The sequence below is a fragment of the Glandiceps talaboti genome, chromosome 9, assembly GCF_964340395.1.
Source record: "Glandiceps talaboti chromosome 9, keGlaTala1.1, whole genome shotgun sequence".
NCBI lineage: Eukaryota > Metazoa > Hemichordata > Enteropneusta > Spengelidae > Glandiceps > Glandiceps talaboti.
The window spans coordinates 16,739,603-16,758,638 of NC_135557.1; the positions used below are offsets into that span (position 1 = coordinate 16,739,603).

The 19,036-nt window shown below is 35.2% G+C and overlaps 1 protein-coding gene across 3 annotated transcripts in view; it reads right to left on the reverse strand.

The window, feature by feature from the left end:
* Positions 1-4,627: 4,627 nt before the first annotated feature.
* Positions 4,628-19,036, reverse strand: part of LOC144440362 (allatostatin-A receptor-like) — a 79,605-nt gene continuing 65,196 nt past the window's right edge. Inside the window, exons 1-4 of one of the 3 annotated variants that reach the window (XM_078129730.1) lie at positions 16,914-16,917; positions 11,648-12,894; positions 8,573-8,688; positions 4,628-4,852 (exon numbers count right to left, since the gene is read on the reverse strand). In XM_078129730.1, the coding sequence (XP_077985856.1) occupies positions 11,701-12,888 (1,188 nt within the window). In that variant the 5' untranslated portion in view covers positions 12,889-12,894; positions 16,914-16,917 and the 3' untranslated portion in view covers positions 4,628-4,852; positions 8,573-8,688; positions 11,648-11,700. Of the gene's footprint in view, positions 4,853-8,572; positions 8,689-11,647; positions 12,895-16,913; positions 16,918-19,036 lie in introns of those variants that run through there. The other 2 variants (XM_078129728.1, XM_078129731.1) reach the window with 2 other exon arrangements.

A 19,036-nucleotide genomic window follows, 5' to 3' on the forward strand; every position in this document is an offset into this window, starting at 1 on the left:
TTCAGTCAGAACTTCATTGACGTCTTCAGTTTGGTTGATTTGGTTCAATAATCCAGATACAACGCAGAAAGTATTTCATTCCATTATTTCGTCTTAGCCAATCATTAATTCTTTTAATGTATGCGACAAATAAATCACATATAAAGCCATAACTGCGTATAGACATAAATTCATACACTCATCGATTTATCCCTTCAACATTTTCATTTTCATTAATGACTTCATCTACGTATACAATAATCACTTCTTCCATTTCAATGTATTCCTTAGCGTACACAATTATTGTTCAATTCTTTATTCAAATATTTGTTCAGTTTTTCACTCTTTGACTTTGTAAAGAGTGCAAACACACCCAATATCAAATGTTATTAGTGGTGTACTTATTGTAGTCTATTTTGATCTGCATTATGTTTTGGTTTGTTTTCAGAAGAGATTATTACGCTATCATCTTTAATTCGGGAAAGCAAAGAACACAACAACGCACACAATATCCCGTAACTAAAACAGACAGACAGAATTTTATTTAAATCCACACAAAACCAGCATTATAAAACAAGTATAACTTCAAAAGGACAAGCTGGCAAATACACACGTGAGCAAGTTGAATCATTTAAAAATACAGCAAATCTCCATACAATTTAGAAACCCCGCAAGTAGATGGTTGCATCGAAATTAAGCACTGCCAGCATGACACCATTACAACTTTCAGCGTTCAAAAAAAAATGTACACTAGATTTCGTCTAAGTGCCCCAAAAGTGGGGATTGCGCGCTGGACAGATATTGAGCTTGCACTGCGGTCGCTTTGTATTTGTAGTGTTCTGCTTTGCAATTGCCATTTCATTGCTTGTCGTCCTCTTTCCTCCCTGTGATGTGAACAGCCTTCAAAGATGACATCTTGAGTAATTGTACCATGTTTGGACACAGGGATTCTAGAACGTTGTTTAGACTCAGATATTGTCCGATCTTGTGATATCTAAAATGCGTAGCTATCGGTCCAAAAGGAATACATTCAATTGTGGTGGGATATTACTAAATTTGACATTATCTCCAACACTGTCGTTGTTTGTAAGGCTGATGAACTAATGCCTTAGGGCGTCGTAGACGTGTGTACTCAAGGTAGGTCACCAATACATGAAGACTGCTTGCAATGGGCAAATATCTGATTGAAAAGAATGAAAACATTCAGCTGCCTTGGTCTGTCTATAACGTGAAATGTCCAATGCCTATAAGGCAGATATTAATCCCAATGACATTGGAATTGAAATTGAAAGTCATGGCAGGTTTTTTTTCAGAATTTTACATATCACCGTATGATGCGATCAAAAATACGTGTCATTTTTCCAGCGAGGGTAATACTATTCCTGGCCAGCCGACTAGACCCTGACTGGAGAAGTAAAACAACTCGAGTAATTTATTGTTTCAACGTGAGATGACATCTTTGGGGGACATATAGGCACTATACAGTGGTCACTAGGGAAGCCATTATAGCCTGTATAGGGGTAAGCAGTGAGATATCGCATTGTCAAGCTGACGTCATTGAAAGCTAGAGTAGTACGCAAAGAATAATTCATATGTTCCAAATAAGGATTGTTTGTCGAGCTTTGGTTTCTATTTACCCTTGTAAAAAGACATTCACAGTTCTAAAATATACAGGTACAAAACCACATCACGTACAATACAACTACCATATATCCTCGCCATGTACCCTTGTCCTCGCCCCTTCATGGGAGTTACTGTGTTGTTCTAAGTTTGACGTTTAACTTATCTTTGTCTTATTTTACCATGCACATCTCTCTCTCTCTCTCTCTCTCTCTCTCTCTCTCTCTCTCTCTCTCTCTCTCTCTCTCTCTCTCTCTCTCTCTCTCTCTCTCTCTCTCTCTCGCTCGCTATTCTCTTGCATCGTGTGCATTAACAATTATACAATTAAAATGCTATTTAGTAACACTCGTTCCTTGTAGGTAAACGGGGCTTTCAAGGAAGGTCAACATTTTGAAATACGATATAGTTAAGTCAGTGGATTATCCAATCACATGGTGTAATTACAATTTCGATGTCTATCCGGAAACTTAATTAAGAATATATATGATTGATGTCCTTCCTTCAATGAAGTAATTTATATCAGTCGCTTCTTCAATTCTCTATGCGTACAATAAAAAGTGCCTCAATAAAGTAAAAGGATTACTACCCTGTAATATTTGGTGGACGTCCAATATGCATGTCTAGAAAAAAAGTGGGAAACACAATAGCGACCACTATTTAAGCGCTTATATTTTCGAATCATCCTGTCGAGTTTTGTTTATGTTCATGACGTCAAATGTTTACCTACTTGTAGTAAAGTCTTTTGCAAATTATGTAAATTACTGTTCAGATACAAAGTTTGTGTTAGCGTCCCTAGTTACATGTCACGTGTTCGTAACATGGGACTCCGAGATAAGCAGGTGTGAACCAGTCGACTGGTGCGCTCTGATGACCAATATGCACAGCTACATACTCAGTCTGATGTAATCGTGAAAGCTGGAAACTTGATCAGGGCTATGGAAGTATTGAAACCCTAGCTACCAGCCCTAAAAGACACATATAATAAATAAAGGCGAGCTATCATTTACTGAGATTTGCAAAAATAGGGGAAATTATTAAAATATAGAAAGTTATCTTGTAATGAGTGCTTGACAGCTGCCCGGTGGAGCGTGCAAATGTGAAAGGGGTCGTTGAAATGAGAGTCAGTCATAATATACAATCTATATGACAAAACATTATGACGTAGGGAAATTGAACGGATCTGGTTTTGATTGGCAGTTATTGTATTGAGTACAACACATGAATCGTTAATTCGATTTCTTCCATTATGTACCATTGATGCTCGTCGACTCAATTGATCTGTTCAAACAAAAGAACATCTTTTCCAAATAGGTCTTCAGGTATTCATACATTCGTGAAAAAAAACACTGATGGTATATATTGATGTATACATTTGTTCTTCAAATCAGGAGCTGGCGTCACCCATATTGTCTTCTTCTGTTTCTATAGTGATGCTTTCTAGACAAGTGTTGAGGGATACTAAGGTCTAATGTTTCAACTAGATCTAAATGTCGTGTCACTATCACCTGCACGAGTTGTTTGCTTTTGAGTTGTGATCATAAAAGTCATGATTTTTTTAATCCTTGAAAAACGACTTTAAGTAGAACTTATATACATGTCAAAATAAGATATACGTGAAGTGAGCCATTAGTTATGCCCTTTTAATAAAAAACTAATATTAAACAGCAAATGTGCCATAACCATATTCTCTTATCATCATTTCACATTAATGTCTGTGACGAAATTAGAAATAAATAGCACACATTACCATATTGTAGTGATATCCTAGAAAATTCGTAGAAAATGCAGAAATTGTACTTCATTTTTCAATAAAAAAATAATCAGCACACTGAAAATTGCATAGGTAATAACTAATCCTTTTTTCATATGACACTGCAAGAAAATAATCATTATCTCTATGCATTAGGGTTTCAGCTTAACGGACAGCAATACGATTAGATACAGCATCCCTTGTTGACGATAAGAAAATATTATTCTTCGTTACCATGGCGACAGTACCTTATCGCTAAGTATATTATGTCTATGTCTGAGCTTTCTAGTCGCGAGTAAGACATGGTAATGAGGTAAAATATAGAAGACATTCCATTCAGTCGTAACAAACAATATATTGAAATATGACAAAACATAGTCTGTGTGTATCTTATGTGATAGGTTTGAATGTGTCCATCGTCCCTATGTAGAGATTGCTTTGAATATAATACCAGACGTTGGAATTGATCGATAGAACAAGCATCAAATCCAGTAGAAACAGCGAGGACCTAACACGTTTGCATATTGTGCCCAAGACTCAACCTGTGACATTCTTTGCGGCAGGGCAAGAAACATGGTATTCATGATAACCTTTCGGAATACAACAACTCCATAATCTATATTTGAGATGCTCTGCCATTAGAGTTATCCACGGCATCTTACACCGAGATTCAATTGCAATCCTGGAGAAGTTTCATTTCCTAATGAATAGTTTCTTTCGTTATGCATAAGTATACAGTGACAAGATACTTGCAATTTTACACGGTGTTATACACCCACATAGTCTCTATCAATTTCCATACAAATGCATATTATACATTCTACTCTACTATATTCTAGACTATTATATTGATTTCGTTTGCATGCATTGTGACATTTCATCTTTTAAAAAATGTATGAAAGTTCAGAGAGAAAACGAGTAGGGAAATGTTTTCGCTTCTTCCCCTGTTTGCAGGTTGATGTGTCTCTCTTCGTGTCTTCGCATTAATACATTTATCTGTTGTTGTATCGAAACAGGTATAATAACACCATGCTTGGCCAAACACACTGCTAAGGATCAATGATAATACAAAGTGTTTTCATCTCACATGTATACAGTCTATGCATGCATTTCCATACACATATATACCAAGCACATTACGTATTAAAGAGAAACAACGGTCACATTTTAGACATAAATACTTATCTTTATTAACATACATAATACATGGCCTCAATTGGGAAATTACAAAAAACGAAGTTAACTTTTTCTACAAATATCTATCTTAAGTACAGTGTTGTATATGCGAGAGACACGGATTTAAAGTATGTATTCATGACACAAAGTTACTTAAAATGTTCAAAAGCACTGGCATAAATCGTATAATAAATGTGTGTCAATATATCATAGGCAGTCGTGCCACCAGTGTGTGTGCTTTCAAATATATCTTGCAGAAATTATGTGTCGGTTCTGAAGTTTCTACGTGTAAAGGTGTACCAATCTCGTTGACGTCTAGGACCCTACCTGGACAAAAAGGTACAAGACAAATAGGAAAACGATTAGAAATATAACAAATTATACCATGCACGAGTCATTTAGAACAGAAAGTATGGAATATATACGCTGGTCGTTCAACGTCACAACAACGCGTGTCTATGTCACAACAACGGGTGTCTATGTCATTGGTTCTGCTGTGTTCGAAATATAAATAGAAACGTTCACAAATTTCCATTACTTTCCCCGATTTTTCTTTGCCATTACCTGCACAGGTATAATTATGTTATTCTCTAATGTGTTTCGTCATTCAGTCATACTCGTGACCTAAGTGTTGTCACTAATCGTCTATCGACTCATTATTTCAAAGGTCACTCGTATTTCCCCTGGCTGAACGACGAAAAATATCGGGGAATAACATCCAATTGTCTACTTCACGTACATATATAATAATAACTGACACCAAGGTAAAAACAAACACACACACACACATGAGCTGTAACACTGATGATCGTTGTTAAGCGTTAAACACAGTGTTACTGTGTTTGTTGAGTACTGTGTTACTAGCACCAGTCTACATATAATACATTGTGCACTAGTTAATCCAGCATTCTCATACTATATATATATATATATATATATATATATATATATATATATATATATATATATATATATATATATATATATATATATATATATATATATATATATATATATATATATATATATATATATATAAATGTACTCTACGGTCCGCTTCACCAAAAGGAACATCAGGTGTATGAGTGGGTGAGTGGATTCGCTCACACACACACACACACACACACACACACACACACACACACACACATATATGTATATATATATATATATATATATATATATATATATATATATATATATATATATATATATGTGTGTGTGTGTGTGTGTGTCTGTCTGTCTGTCTGTCTGTCTGTGTATCTGTATACTAATTGAAACATGCAGGGCTCCAAAGATAAGAGCGAGATAATGAGAAATGGCCTCTCATTATCTGATAACTAAAAGCTTAAGTCTTGCTTGTACTTCATACACCGAATGAAAACTGGAATGCCTTTAGTAAGGAATGTTGTTTCTTTATCCGTGAGGTCATTACAGCTTTATGTCCAATATGAATATACCAGATTATATGAAATTTAATCTTGCAACCTTAAGAGAATTCCTAACCTGCATCACCAAACTGCAAAGGATTACAAAAACTCATTAATTATGCAAATTACTCCCCACAAAGAATGGTCACATCATCAAGCTCTTGTGCCTTATTGTTGTCGATGTATGTGTAAATAACATGAAATTTGAAGCAGCTAACCTTGAGATATTGCTTAATTGGCAGAGGTAATTAATTATACAAATTACTCATGAACAGTATAAGCTACAGCGACGTTTTGTAGTACACATGCTGTACCGCAACATCTATGAATATGTCGCATTGTATGAAATTTGAAGCTTGTATTCTTAAGTATTGCCAAGAAAGAAATTGACTATGCAAATAATTCATTTAACTCTGCAAATAAATCACCAAATGGCATAACATAACCTTCCTTTGCGAAGGGTGAAAGGTTGGTAATGGGGTTGCGAAATAAAGACATCGATAGGTGGTTTTTCTTCTGGTCGCGTTTTTGTTGTTGTTGTGGTTTGAAAGGTAGTATTTCTTTTTTATGGCGACATTTTGAAACTACCTTCAATCTCTTGTTGAGTAGGTGTCGTTTTTTGACATTGATTATATATGTCTTTTTTTGTGTTACAACATTTTGTTTCAATTTTATATGCCACAGCTTGGGTAGTGTTGGAACACTTAGTACTTTATGGTTGGTTCTTTTCCTTCGTTTCCAGATGTGTTTAGATAGTCACGTGTGGTTTTGATTCTTGTTGTGAATTATTAATGTGCTACATTTGGTTAACCGCTGTTTGAACATACTTTTTGTGAGACCGAAGTACATTTTTGCTGTCATTGCTATTGTTATTTCTATCTGTTATTTGTGTGCTGTAGATGACGCTGGTGGATTGACAGTTGCCGTCACGGTGGAATTGTTTTCGTCAATTGCAATCAATATAGTCTTTTCAGTGTCACCTTAAATGATTCATTTGTTGAGGGCCATGATATTTATAATATATATATAAATATGTGTCTCGCTGGAGAGAACAGTGCTCCATGCAAATATTAGTATCAGAGCATTATAGACTTAATTCAAAAGAATAAGGATGTAATAAGTCGTTACTCTTAGTTTCACGCATTGAGTGATCTTCAGACAACTAACATTTTAGTTTTCTGAAGATCGTTCAAAGCGTGAAACTCTGAGTAACGACTTATTACATCCTTATTCTTTTGACTATATATATATATATATTATATATACATAACTCGGTGAGTATCAATCTGCTAAGACAGTGCTCTATACCGCAGTGGCAGAGCGCAATAGTTATATATATATATATATATATATATATATATATATATATATATATATATATATATATATATATATATATATATATATATATATATATACACATACATACACATTATATTTATTTATCACTTTGCGCCTCATCATATACTTCTCAAAGAAATATTTTGAACTCTAGAGTGTATGTATTATTAAAAGCAATCTTACGAATTTTGCGTTCGGGTTTAGACCTATCAATAAATACTGAAGCGGCGCCACTTACGTAGGAAGATATTAGGAATTGTCATTTCAATCCACGAATTTAATCAGAATAATTCTTCATAGTTAAGGCACCGGTTTACGCGTCAAAAATGTTTCTAATAAAAGCATCTTCTACGGAATATTTTTAAATTTGATTTCTAGCTGCACACTTGCTACAACTAATTATAATGCATGTCATAACCGTATAATGCACATCGGAAGTAATATGTTTAAACATTTGCTGTTATTTCGTTCATGAAAACTCTGACTCACTCAAAACCAAGACAAGTGAATATACATTTTTGAAATAGAGGTCGACATGGTATAACAAATAAACCATTGTAGTCATTTTAGATCCAATATGGCCACTGAATACTATGATATATGTATGGGAATTATATGAAAACAAGATGGCGGACCCCAAAATTTCCTGTATTATTTCAAGTGGACCAGCAGCAGGCTTAGTGTGGAGAGATTATAGGAAGTATCTATCTCTCAAATTTTGTCCCTCATAACAAATACACGTCAAATATTTTTTTTTTAAATACAACACGTATATATAGTAAAAGGCTATATAACGATAGCGAACAATGCAGAAATTATGATTGAAATCTGTTTGTTTTTTAATGTCACAATAATGTAGGCCTCGTTTGCCTATTTGTACCTTTAAATAGCTACACAATGGGCAGAACTCATTACTTTATTTACTGTGAGTCCGGCCAAACAGAAGAACCGCAAGACGTATGGATGGTAATGAGTCCTAATACTCACTCTATATATAAAAACACATAATGATGAGAGAAACGTGAATTGAGTGTTGTAGACACGGTTTGCTTGTCTCCTTACACCATTGTGCATTATAATATTCTGAGTTGAGTGTAGTTATTTCCTCTTCTTTACTCACAGCTACTGTGTGTACAAATAGTTTCCGCGCTAATCATGTCCAATAGGATATTAAACAAGTCTGACTACTCAAGAAGGAAATTCACAGCCTACGGCTGTAAGTAGAAGCAATGCATTCACAAGAATGTGTTAGTGTCAATGAAAACTTCCCTCTTACCACGCTCGCAGCAGTAGCCTTAGACAAGTTCCCTATCGCTGTTTTCATGACTTTTCTCTCTCGTCCCCCTTCTTTGTTTGACACGTAGGTACTTCAAAACACTATTGAGGTAGTTTCTGTGTATAAGGAGAATCGGGACAAATTAGTACTACGCACAAAACATTGTACCGTTCACCACACATTTAGGGACCGACTGATCTACTCCAAGTTAGAGGATGGACATTAATATTGTTGCTCACTATTTTTAATAGGTAATTATGCATTCACTTGGAAATTGTTGACTGGAAATTAATATAAATCATTAAGACCGTTATATTTATGTGTTTTGATATAACAACACGCAAGGAGAATACTGTATAATGTATTAAGCAAGTATGTGCCATAACTCTCGTATGTAGTCAAACCGTTTCCGTAGTTGACGTTCCTTAAACTCATTCGTGTGAGTGGATGCAGCAGCAATTCTGCAAAGGTTAATTACTGTGGCCTTTAACGCAAAATGCATTTGCGAAATTAATGCATCCTACGTTAAACTGTCAAATGTTACTTATAGAAATATGTTGTCGATTATTTCGACATGTGAGAGTATAAATCATCCTGTATTGGTCTCAACTCGCTGTCAAATACCTATGTTATTAACAACTAGAAGTGACCTTCAGCATTCAGATGTTGAAAAGAAGAAGGAGTAGTATCGGTTCAGTTCAATCAATTATGTTATCATTCTACGCTTAACATCTGAACTCCTTCCCTGTGTTAGTGCTGTGTAGTCACCAGGTCAAATGTATATATTTAACCACGAGAACAAAATGCCTTTCCGTGATAACTATGTAAGTGAATGCAGACGTTAACAATTTCCAATTCAATCTGCTTCCTCCTGACAAAGAGTTTGTGAAATTCACTGTTGAAAAGTCAATGTTTTATTCAAAATAGATTTCGGATTTGAGTAGAAGCAGTAGTATGTTATCTCGTTATTGCGACTATAAAGTAATAGAGATACCTAGCCAAATTGACTGTCATTGTGTACATGACCATTTGTTCTCAAAATAGAATGTGCAATCATTTCTTACGGATAAACCTCACAAACAGTTTGAAACTGTATCTCCTGAATACCTTACATCTCAATGTATCTCCTGAAGTTGACATTTGGTTTCTACCAAACAGCTATAAATGCAAGCAAAAATGAGACGTATGATATTTTATACCTCTTTAGAATATATCAACTAAAATCTGGACAACACAATCAATTGTTTGAGAAAGTTCAAAGTCATAAGGCCAAAAAAGGAATTATTTCTATTCAGCGATTTTTTTAGGTGTTTGTCCAACCCATGCAGTCTGCAGATCCGGGGGTACACACACAATAACCCTCCCTACATTATGTGATATTTCAGTGAAGCCAACTATAGAGAAATCGTGAACAAGCAAATTATAAATACACACACTTGCTTTAAAGTACTAAATAAAACGAACAGAAACTGCTATAAATAGTAGATTGAGCGACAGGCTTGACAATTACAAAAAAAAATCGCGTCGTTGCACCACTTTAGACAAAATGTTCTGACCAATAAGTATTCTTTTATTTGCCTAACAGATGTCTAAAACCTGACATCACTCGCAGGAAACATTACAATAACCAAATTGTGCTCTATAACGTGAGTAATTCCTAAAGCACGGAAACGATAAATGATAAATAGTTTGATTTTTATGCGTGTTTTTGATATCAGATTTACTAGTTGTACAGTCTTTTATCAATACATATCATGAGTAAATTTTACTAAACTTTTCATACCATAAATATGAGTATGTCTTACTACACAGACTTTTACTCTACTGTATGTTTACCTAGCGTACATCAATATTCTTTATGCGCCAACGAGTTCAAGGCTAGCTGTTGTTGAAGGCCAAGGTCGTTTATCAAAAATGATCGTTTATCAACCAGATTTGAGTTCAATTATTGGCAAGTGGATGCTAAATGTGCTCCAGTCAGTACAATATGTTTCTGCGAGTACCTTATACGTATTAGCATGACCTATTCTCAAACACAAACTCAGCTTGTGACCTTTTAATAACCAAATTAATAACCAAATCGATTATCTTGTCTTCTCCTGTACGTTTTAATCATATAGCTAATTCTATTTTACCTTTAAAGGTCACCATTTTGAGTTAAAAATAGACAATTTATTTTTTATTTCCAAAGTGCATAAATTTAATATAGAAGTAAAGAAAACTACGATACATGAGATTGATTGTATCATTTAATATTATTAATAATCATTAACTCTCATTTTAAAATATTATAAGTAGAAATGAGTCTACTGGACTAGATTTTATACGGTAGTGTATCATTTAACCACAAACTAATATCGCTAATAGTTACTTTATGTGCAAGTAATACGAACCACCCGTTCTTTGATTTAAAGACAGATAATGATCTTAATGGGTGACAGTGCACGTACAGACTACATAACCATAGACAAAGCGTTGATGAAATACCTCTGATTATTCATGCTATGTTTCAGGCCTGCTGTAATAGTCACGTCCCCATTTAGAGTAATTTGTCTCCGAGCACACACATTACTGTTTGTTATACAATTACAAACATCAATGTCTGACTTGCTTCATAGCCTTTAAGCTAAATAAGCGCTGAATTAGTGTTGTAAAATAGTTTCTTCTTTTGATTTTTAAATTTAAACCGATGTGTTCGAATGTTGCCAGTGTTTGTGCGTTCATCAGAGTGTTCATTTTACCTCGATCGGGGACCCTTCGAGTTTGCTTTGAACATTTCTTATCCAAATCATGTGAAAATATATATCGTCAAAAATCATAAATTGCAACGTTACGCATGTTGCAAGTATACGTTTAACAGCAAATTTGCAAATAAAAAGCGTGTTCATACTTAGTCTATTTTATGGACTTCTTATAGCTATGCTTTCAAATGGTTTATATCCAAATGTGGTGAACTTCTATCGCCATAACGATACATGAATTACAACGTTAGGAGTGTATGCAGTTCGCAAGGCAACACTGAAAGCAATTTTGAAAATAAGATATGACAAGCTTGAACTCTTGAAATATGCTTACCATCTATTTTAGGTGTTCCATATTTACATCGGAGTGACACTACCTCCGGTTTATCACCCCTCTGTCTTCTTCGTGTGACTCATATGCCTCGTGGTTAGTGTTGTCATGGTAACTCCATCAAGGTCATTATTGAGTAGTTTGCTGTGTTTGTATAATTTCTCCGGTAAGCACGCCAACAGAGTGGTCTTGAAGGCCTGACGATAACGGTCCGAAAGAGCGTTGTAGATGATTGGGTTCGCTGCAGAGTTTATGTACGTCAATGTACGGAAAATGTTCAGAAGGTAATACCTGATAATTTCATGGATGTACACGTTGTAGAACGTACAGAGAGCCAGTATTCGGTAGGGTGCGATGCAAATTATAAAAACTGCTGTCGTCACCACTAACATTCGGATTAATTGTTTTTTGGCGCGAAACGATGCCTTTGCCGTGATGTTTTTGCTTGCACGCTCCGTTCTAATCAGTTGTAGCAAGATCACTAGATAGATACACAACAAGGCGGGAATCATGAGCAGAAAAAGGAATTGTCCAATTTGGTAGTGTACATCGAAGAATTGGCACGCTGAAGGTTGGCAACCACCGCAGTTAATGAAAGTTGAAGGCATTGTAGAGTGGTTGGTATACTTTTCTGGCCATGCGATTCTATAAACGGCTATCTGCATGTAGACGGTATCAGGGAGCATGTACACCAAGCAGAACAACCATACAACGAGGCAGACTATGAGAACGTTGGTTGTCGTACGGTAAACTCGAAACTTCACATACCAACGAATTGCGAGGTATTTCTCGATAGCCAATATCAGTATGGTAATACAGGATACAGCAATAGTTACATCGCTTAGGTAAGTCAAAGCCTTACAACTTATCTCTCCGAGTGTGTAGTCGTTGACGAGGGGCACGGATGCAGCGATGTAGGAGGAGACCTTCGGAAGAATCGCTACGAGAAGGAATAAAATATCCGCCATGGCTAAGTTCACCAGCAACATATTGGTCACGCTCTGCATTCCCCGTCCACGGATGAAAACGTAGACGGTGAGAGCATTCCCGATGAAGCCAATAATAAAGACCAGAGGCATAAGAACACATACTACTACCGTATCGGTCGTTGAGTACATCAGTCGATCAATATCATCCTGTGTAAGGATCACTATCTCGGAATCGTTTAAGGCATTCACTTTTTCGTCCTGGACGATATCCACGCTCGCTATTGGAGTGATCTGAGTATAGTCTACGGTTGTCATGGTGACCTACAGGTAGACAAAATAAAGAAAAAACTTAAGTCGAGGGAATGCTACTAGGTTTTAGTCCAGATGTCAACGCAGCTGAAACATCGCTTCGTATGAAGCAGTCAAGACTATGAACTATTCTAAAAAAAGAGCTGCTTATATACGCCAACACTTTCACTCCGAGGAAAGAAATAACACACGAATAACCACAATACTTATGCTATGGTTTGACATAGGCACATACTGTAATGAGATATAGAGAACGTGTTGATAATAGTAATGGTATTTGTGAGGTATTTTGAGGTTTTTAAAAGATCGGGACACAGTTACAATATGCATAGGGGCGAGTCACATTGGTTATCACAATGTAGCCGGTGTACAAGAGTCATTTTGAAAGTGGTTAAGTCCACCTTTCTTAATCACATTACCGTCTTAAACACGACTTGAATATGAATGCTGTCCCCCCCCCCCTCCAAGTCTATCAACCATATTCCTTATTTGCATACCTTGACAAGACGTAAGACCGTGGCGCCTCGTGTAGCCACGTAATCTAACTAAACTGGTTTGGAGTGGACACAGTGACTGGGTCGAGGATATATAATAAGTTGGTTAGCAAATTACGGTAATCAGTGCGAGAGCCAATTTGCTGAAGGTACCACATTGGACAAAATCTTAGAATCGATTCCTTTCAAAAGGATAACAAATCCATTAACTGTAAAAGCTGACCATAAACAGCGGTGCTTAAGTCTTGGCGAATGATTATCCTGTGTTATTCCATTTCCACTCTATTTTGCTTGATATTGCAATGGTAATCTTTAATTAATTTTCATTGAATGACATGTTCTTTATAAGTACAAAGAAAGGACCCTTCGTGAGTATATGTTTTAAAGTTCAATCTCTTTTGAGCATTGCCTTGTGTGTAAATGAATATGTTTTAAAAAGAAATTAGGTTCCACTCATTGAACAACTTTAAACATATTGCTCGCAGAATTGCTGTAATGATTTCAGGGAATAGTAGTCTTTCACATATATTTTCCAGTATTGAAGAGATGCAAAGCTCGTTACCTGCAATAGAAATGTACCACCTAGCTAGATCATAAAAAGTATATGATTTCTTGACGGGCACCATGACCATTTCATGTGTGTTACACCCATAATTGTAAGCGACCTTTTATATATATATATATATATATATATATATATATATATATATATATATATATATATATATATATATATATATATATATTTAGCCCTGTAGTATGAGGTACAGTGCTATTACAGGTATGGTGAAATCTTCAAAATTATAGCATTTACTGTTTTGATGCATCAAGACGTATAACAATATTTTTTGTCTGCACTGCTTTCAGCATCATTGAACTTCATGTCCACGATATCATTTCTTTTACGTAAGAATTTGTCAAACGAAACGATAATCTGTCAATGACTTAAAATACGGGAAAGAAGGGTTTTGGTTAATTGAGCAGTGATACTATAGCATATAGCTCTTAATGAGTATATTGAAACTAGGTATGCATATTCAACAATTGTATGTCACTGTTATATGCGTTTGTTTGTTTGTTTGTGTGTGTCTGTGTCTATGTCTGTGTTTTTGTGTGATTGTGTTTTCGACTGATTGTCTGATTTAAAACTTGATTTACATATTAATTTGCATTTTTAGTTGGATTTGAGTACTATTACGAGTCGGAAAATTTAATTGTATGACAGTTAATTAAGGCTCTTCATCACAGTAGCAAATCTTAGAAATGTTCGATCAAATCAACAGCAGAAATTTAGATATGAAAATGGAATATTATACAATTTTATACAATATTATACAGCTTCCGAGGAAGCTAGGAAAGACCCGACCCTGGGGTTGTTCTTGGGGGTTCGTCAATGATATTATAACATTATTGTTGATATTCTGCCAGCTAGTTATCGTCCAAGCACAATCTTTCCTCATTATTTAATGACCACCATAGCAATAAGTCACCCTCTTGCAAATGATTATATTTCACAAGCAGTTACAAAGGAGTGTTGTCATCAATAACCTAGTCGCTCACTGAGTACAAAGCAACGTAAATCCGGAAATAAAATACCTCATAATGAAAGTAACAAGATTGGATGTTCTGATCACAAGAGTTTAGACTTTATATACTGGATATTACAGTCGTGGTCTCCTATAAAATCGATATTATCGTCTCATAAAGGGCTCAGATGACATATACGTCATTTAATAGCTTTGTTGTTAAACCGGTTAAATAAGGCTCTGTCTTTCCTTAGATAAGATAAGACAATTGCCTTATGGCTAGACGGGTTTTTGATGGAACATCGGACTTTGTATCGATTGCTATTACGAAGTCACAGCTGTAAGATGTCCACATATTTTCACATGACCTTTCTGCTGCCACCACTTGGCATCAACTGCTAAATAGTTGTCACAGGCTTACATGCACAGTACACGAGTGTAAATACGACGTGTGTGTATTTATTTGTATGTATGTATGTATGTATGTATGTATGTATGTATATGTGTGTATGTATATATGTATACGTACGTACGTATGTATGTATGTACGTACGTACGTACGTACGTACGTACGTACGTATATGTATGTATGTATGTATGTATGTATATGTATGTATGTATGTATGTATGTATGTATGTATGTATGTATATCATGGTTACAGTAAAGTAATCAATACTGGATAATTATAAACATTTTGTTTCTAGATACAGGATAAAGAACACATTTCAAATGGAACATTTGCGTGAATATGTCAAATCTGTGCTTTTGCGATTTCGTAAATGGAAATGAAATACTATACAATAGCACTCACATTTTTATTTGAATATGAAGTCGTATTTTAAATTCATGATAGTAATTGAATGATTATATATTTAAGAAAGGATGACTTTCCGTGTAAGATAATGAATATAAATTGTGATAAGGATGAATGTAAGATTTTGCCCGAGAATATTTAGATATCATTCACTATTTTTCTTCCTTCAACCAAGGAAAATACGCGTGACATAGCATCTTCAAGGTCAGGGAAAGAATTGAAAACATCCTTACGTCACGAGTATTTTGCTATTGAATGAAAAACGATATTAGGGAAATTTATACTTGCAAGTACAACTTATGAAACATCGGGAATAGTATTGAAGACTTTTATAAGTGTGTTAGCTAATATTTCAACTTCGAGCAAAGACGGGGACGCAGACGATATGGGTATAAATCCTATTTGTTTGAACGTGTTCAACTTGGCTTGTGTGTAGTGTAATACCGCAATTGTAACGTCATCATACCTTCAAATGATTTAAATCTTTATAAAAGGATGTGAACAGCTACCTAAATCAAGGTTTGAATTAACAGAAAGTGTTCTTTCAATATTTACTAACTACGAGTCGTTAAATCCAACTACGTATTAACTTTCTGTCAAGACGCCTATTTTAACTGAATGTATAGTTACAAATGTTAAGTTACCATTAAGTCTGGATTTCAAACATATGCCGCAGATGTTAACGATCTCGTTACCTGTGCCTTTTGGCGGGAAATGACTAAATATCGTAAAATTGCACAGCTAATGAACATGCCCAGGTCACAGTGCTTCTATCGTTGCACTTATACACGAGTAGTTCAAGTAGTAGAGAGTTCAATTGATAGATTATGATATTTGTAAGGTATTGCACCGATGTTGTCTGTTACAACAAAACAGTTCGCCTCTATTCGATTAGATGACGACTGCTAGTTATTCATCAAATTCATACGTTGGCAAAGGAAATATGATGGTTGAAGGCGTTTGCGAACATTCGACAAATAAGGAAGGGATAGTGTGTGCATGTGTCTGTCTAGATCTGTCAAGGGATATTGTGTGCATGTGTCTGTCTGTCAAGGGATATTGTGTGCATGTGTCCGTCAAGGGATATTGTGTGCATGTGTCTGTCAAGGACTTGGCGTTATGTTATTTCACATAGATTTTTCAAGTAGGAAGCCATGATAAAATATCTTGATAATGTAAAAATTCAAAATAATTACCCAATCGCAATCCTCGTCCCGATGGACTGTTTACGTTTTGGTCCGTGTTTACTAAACTGAATCAAACAAAAACATATTGGAACATTGGTCCTATAGATAATTAATAAAAAATTAACTGATGTTAAAACACTTGTCCTCAATAAGTCGAATGGTAATTCGCTTGCCTCTTTTTAAAACTGACATGTGTATAATACTAAACTCGGAATAACAGTTTCGTGTGTGGTATAAGAATTTCGTTGAACGTACATCAGTCAGCAGACCTGCATCTTCATTTAATGAACAAGACTTCACTACTCCTAAGTGCTTATTACCTTCAACTATTCATGAATATTTTAATATTATTACAGCTGAATGTTTGCTGACGCAAAACTGGATCACTATTAGGAGAATGCAATGTGAAACAAGTTCGAATGTGATGTTTCTTGGTAATGACGCAAAGTATATATATTATGTATCCCACCTGTTTCGCGACTCAAAATAATATCTCTGTCCCCAAAGTTAGCTTATCTCATAGTCAACACAATATCAAGTATGCAGCTGTAACACACTGGAATTCACTCCCAGACTACATAAAAAACATAACCTATAGACATTCAAACATGCCTTTAAGCTTACTTGTGTGTGTGTGCGTGTGTTTATTTTACTGTTGTTGATGTTGTTGTTGTTGTTGTTGTTGTTGTTGTTGTTGTTGTTGTTGTTGTTTTAAATCCTATTTATTCGCAATATTTTGACAATTATTCTTATCACATTTAGTTTGTTTGGGGTTTTTTTCGCTACCCGAGTTTCACCCAGCATTTTCGACTTAACTCATTCTGTAAGGGTTGTAGGCAAGACTAGTTCTGTAGAACTATTTCTACAACCCCACCAGGTCCACGGAATTACTGATGTATTTGATTGAATATTCGTTGACTTAATTTAATTGATATATTTTGTTAATTCATTTGTTATGGATGTTTTTGTTTTGTTTTAATTTCAATAAATGAAATGAATCATGGAATAACTTTTCTGAATCAAAAGTTTATGAAAAGGCCTGGATTTGTGTTCCTATGTGATAACAGTGACGGTGATTACTTCACCTTTCAATAAAGCAATCGATACCTCGCCAATTACGTCATTCGCATCAGTATGGACAAACCTAATCATTCATTTGATGATAAAGAGAAGGCGTGGGTCGTACTGAAGCTGCCTGAACTAAGGCAAGAAAATAATCTGCACTGAGCAATATATTATCTTAAGCCTATATACGCATTGTTTAAAAAAAAAGATGCGTGGTAAACATTGGCATGTTTTACCCTAGTTAAAATGGTGGTCACATTGCTAGTACGTAACTGGAGGTGAAAGGCAGATAGACTGTCCGAATCTCATACATAATATTTGACAATAATTGCATGAAGTATTGTCAACTGTGTTGGCCGACGCAAAGAATTCCTGCCGTTAGCTCTGGTATATTGTACAATCTCTAGACGTGAATATAGTGATTTGTGGCAAATAAGAAATAGAATGGAAAATATAATTCATACAAATTTGTAACTAGCAAAGTATGAAACACTAATACTTGGAGTGATTTTCGCGATAATTTAAAAATGTTACAATAAATCCCGCGGGATCCTAATTATTTGATATGTCAAACATTATAGAAGACGAAAAGAAATAATAGCAAACATTGCACTTTGTTGAACTGCACCCTACAAGAACTACAGTCAATCATTGCGCAGTTCTCTTAGTTTAACTAAAAGAGTAATCACATCGTGTTTCAATATGAACCAAAGTTGCCATAGGCAACGTAAATCAATATCCTCAGTTGTCTCTTATCTCTTGTTCAAATAGCCTTCTTTAATTTGAGAGCATTCGTGAAGTGAACCTGAAACAAATGGGCATGACATATACCTGACAATTAAACACGATCACACATTTGTGTTTAAAATCAATGGAAGACGTAGTTCTACTCTAATGTAGCGTACAACATCTGTGTAATTCAATAACTGTAATACAGTCATTAAAGATACGATCTGAAGTGCTGTTTGGGTTTACCGAGTTTTGATTATAACATTTACTCCGTGCGATTCTTGTGTTTTAGACCCATCTTCTTCAAGCCTTGTATGAGCCAATCCCATAAATGTCAA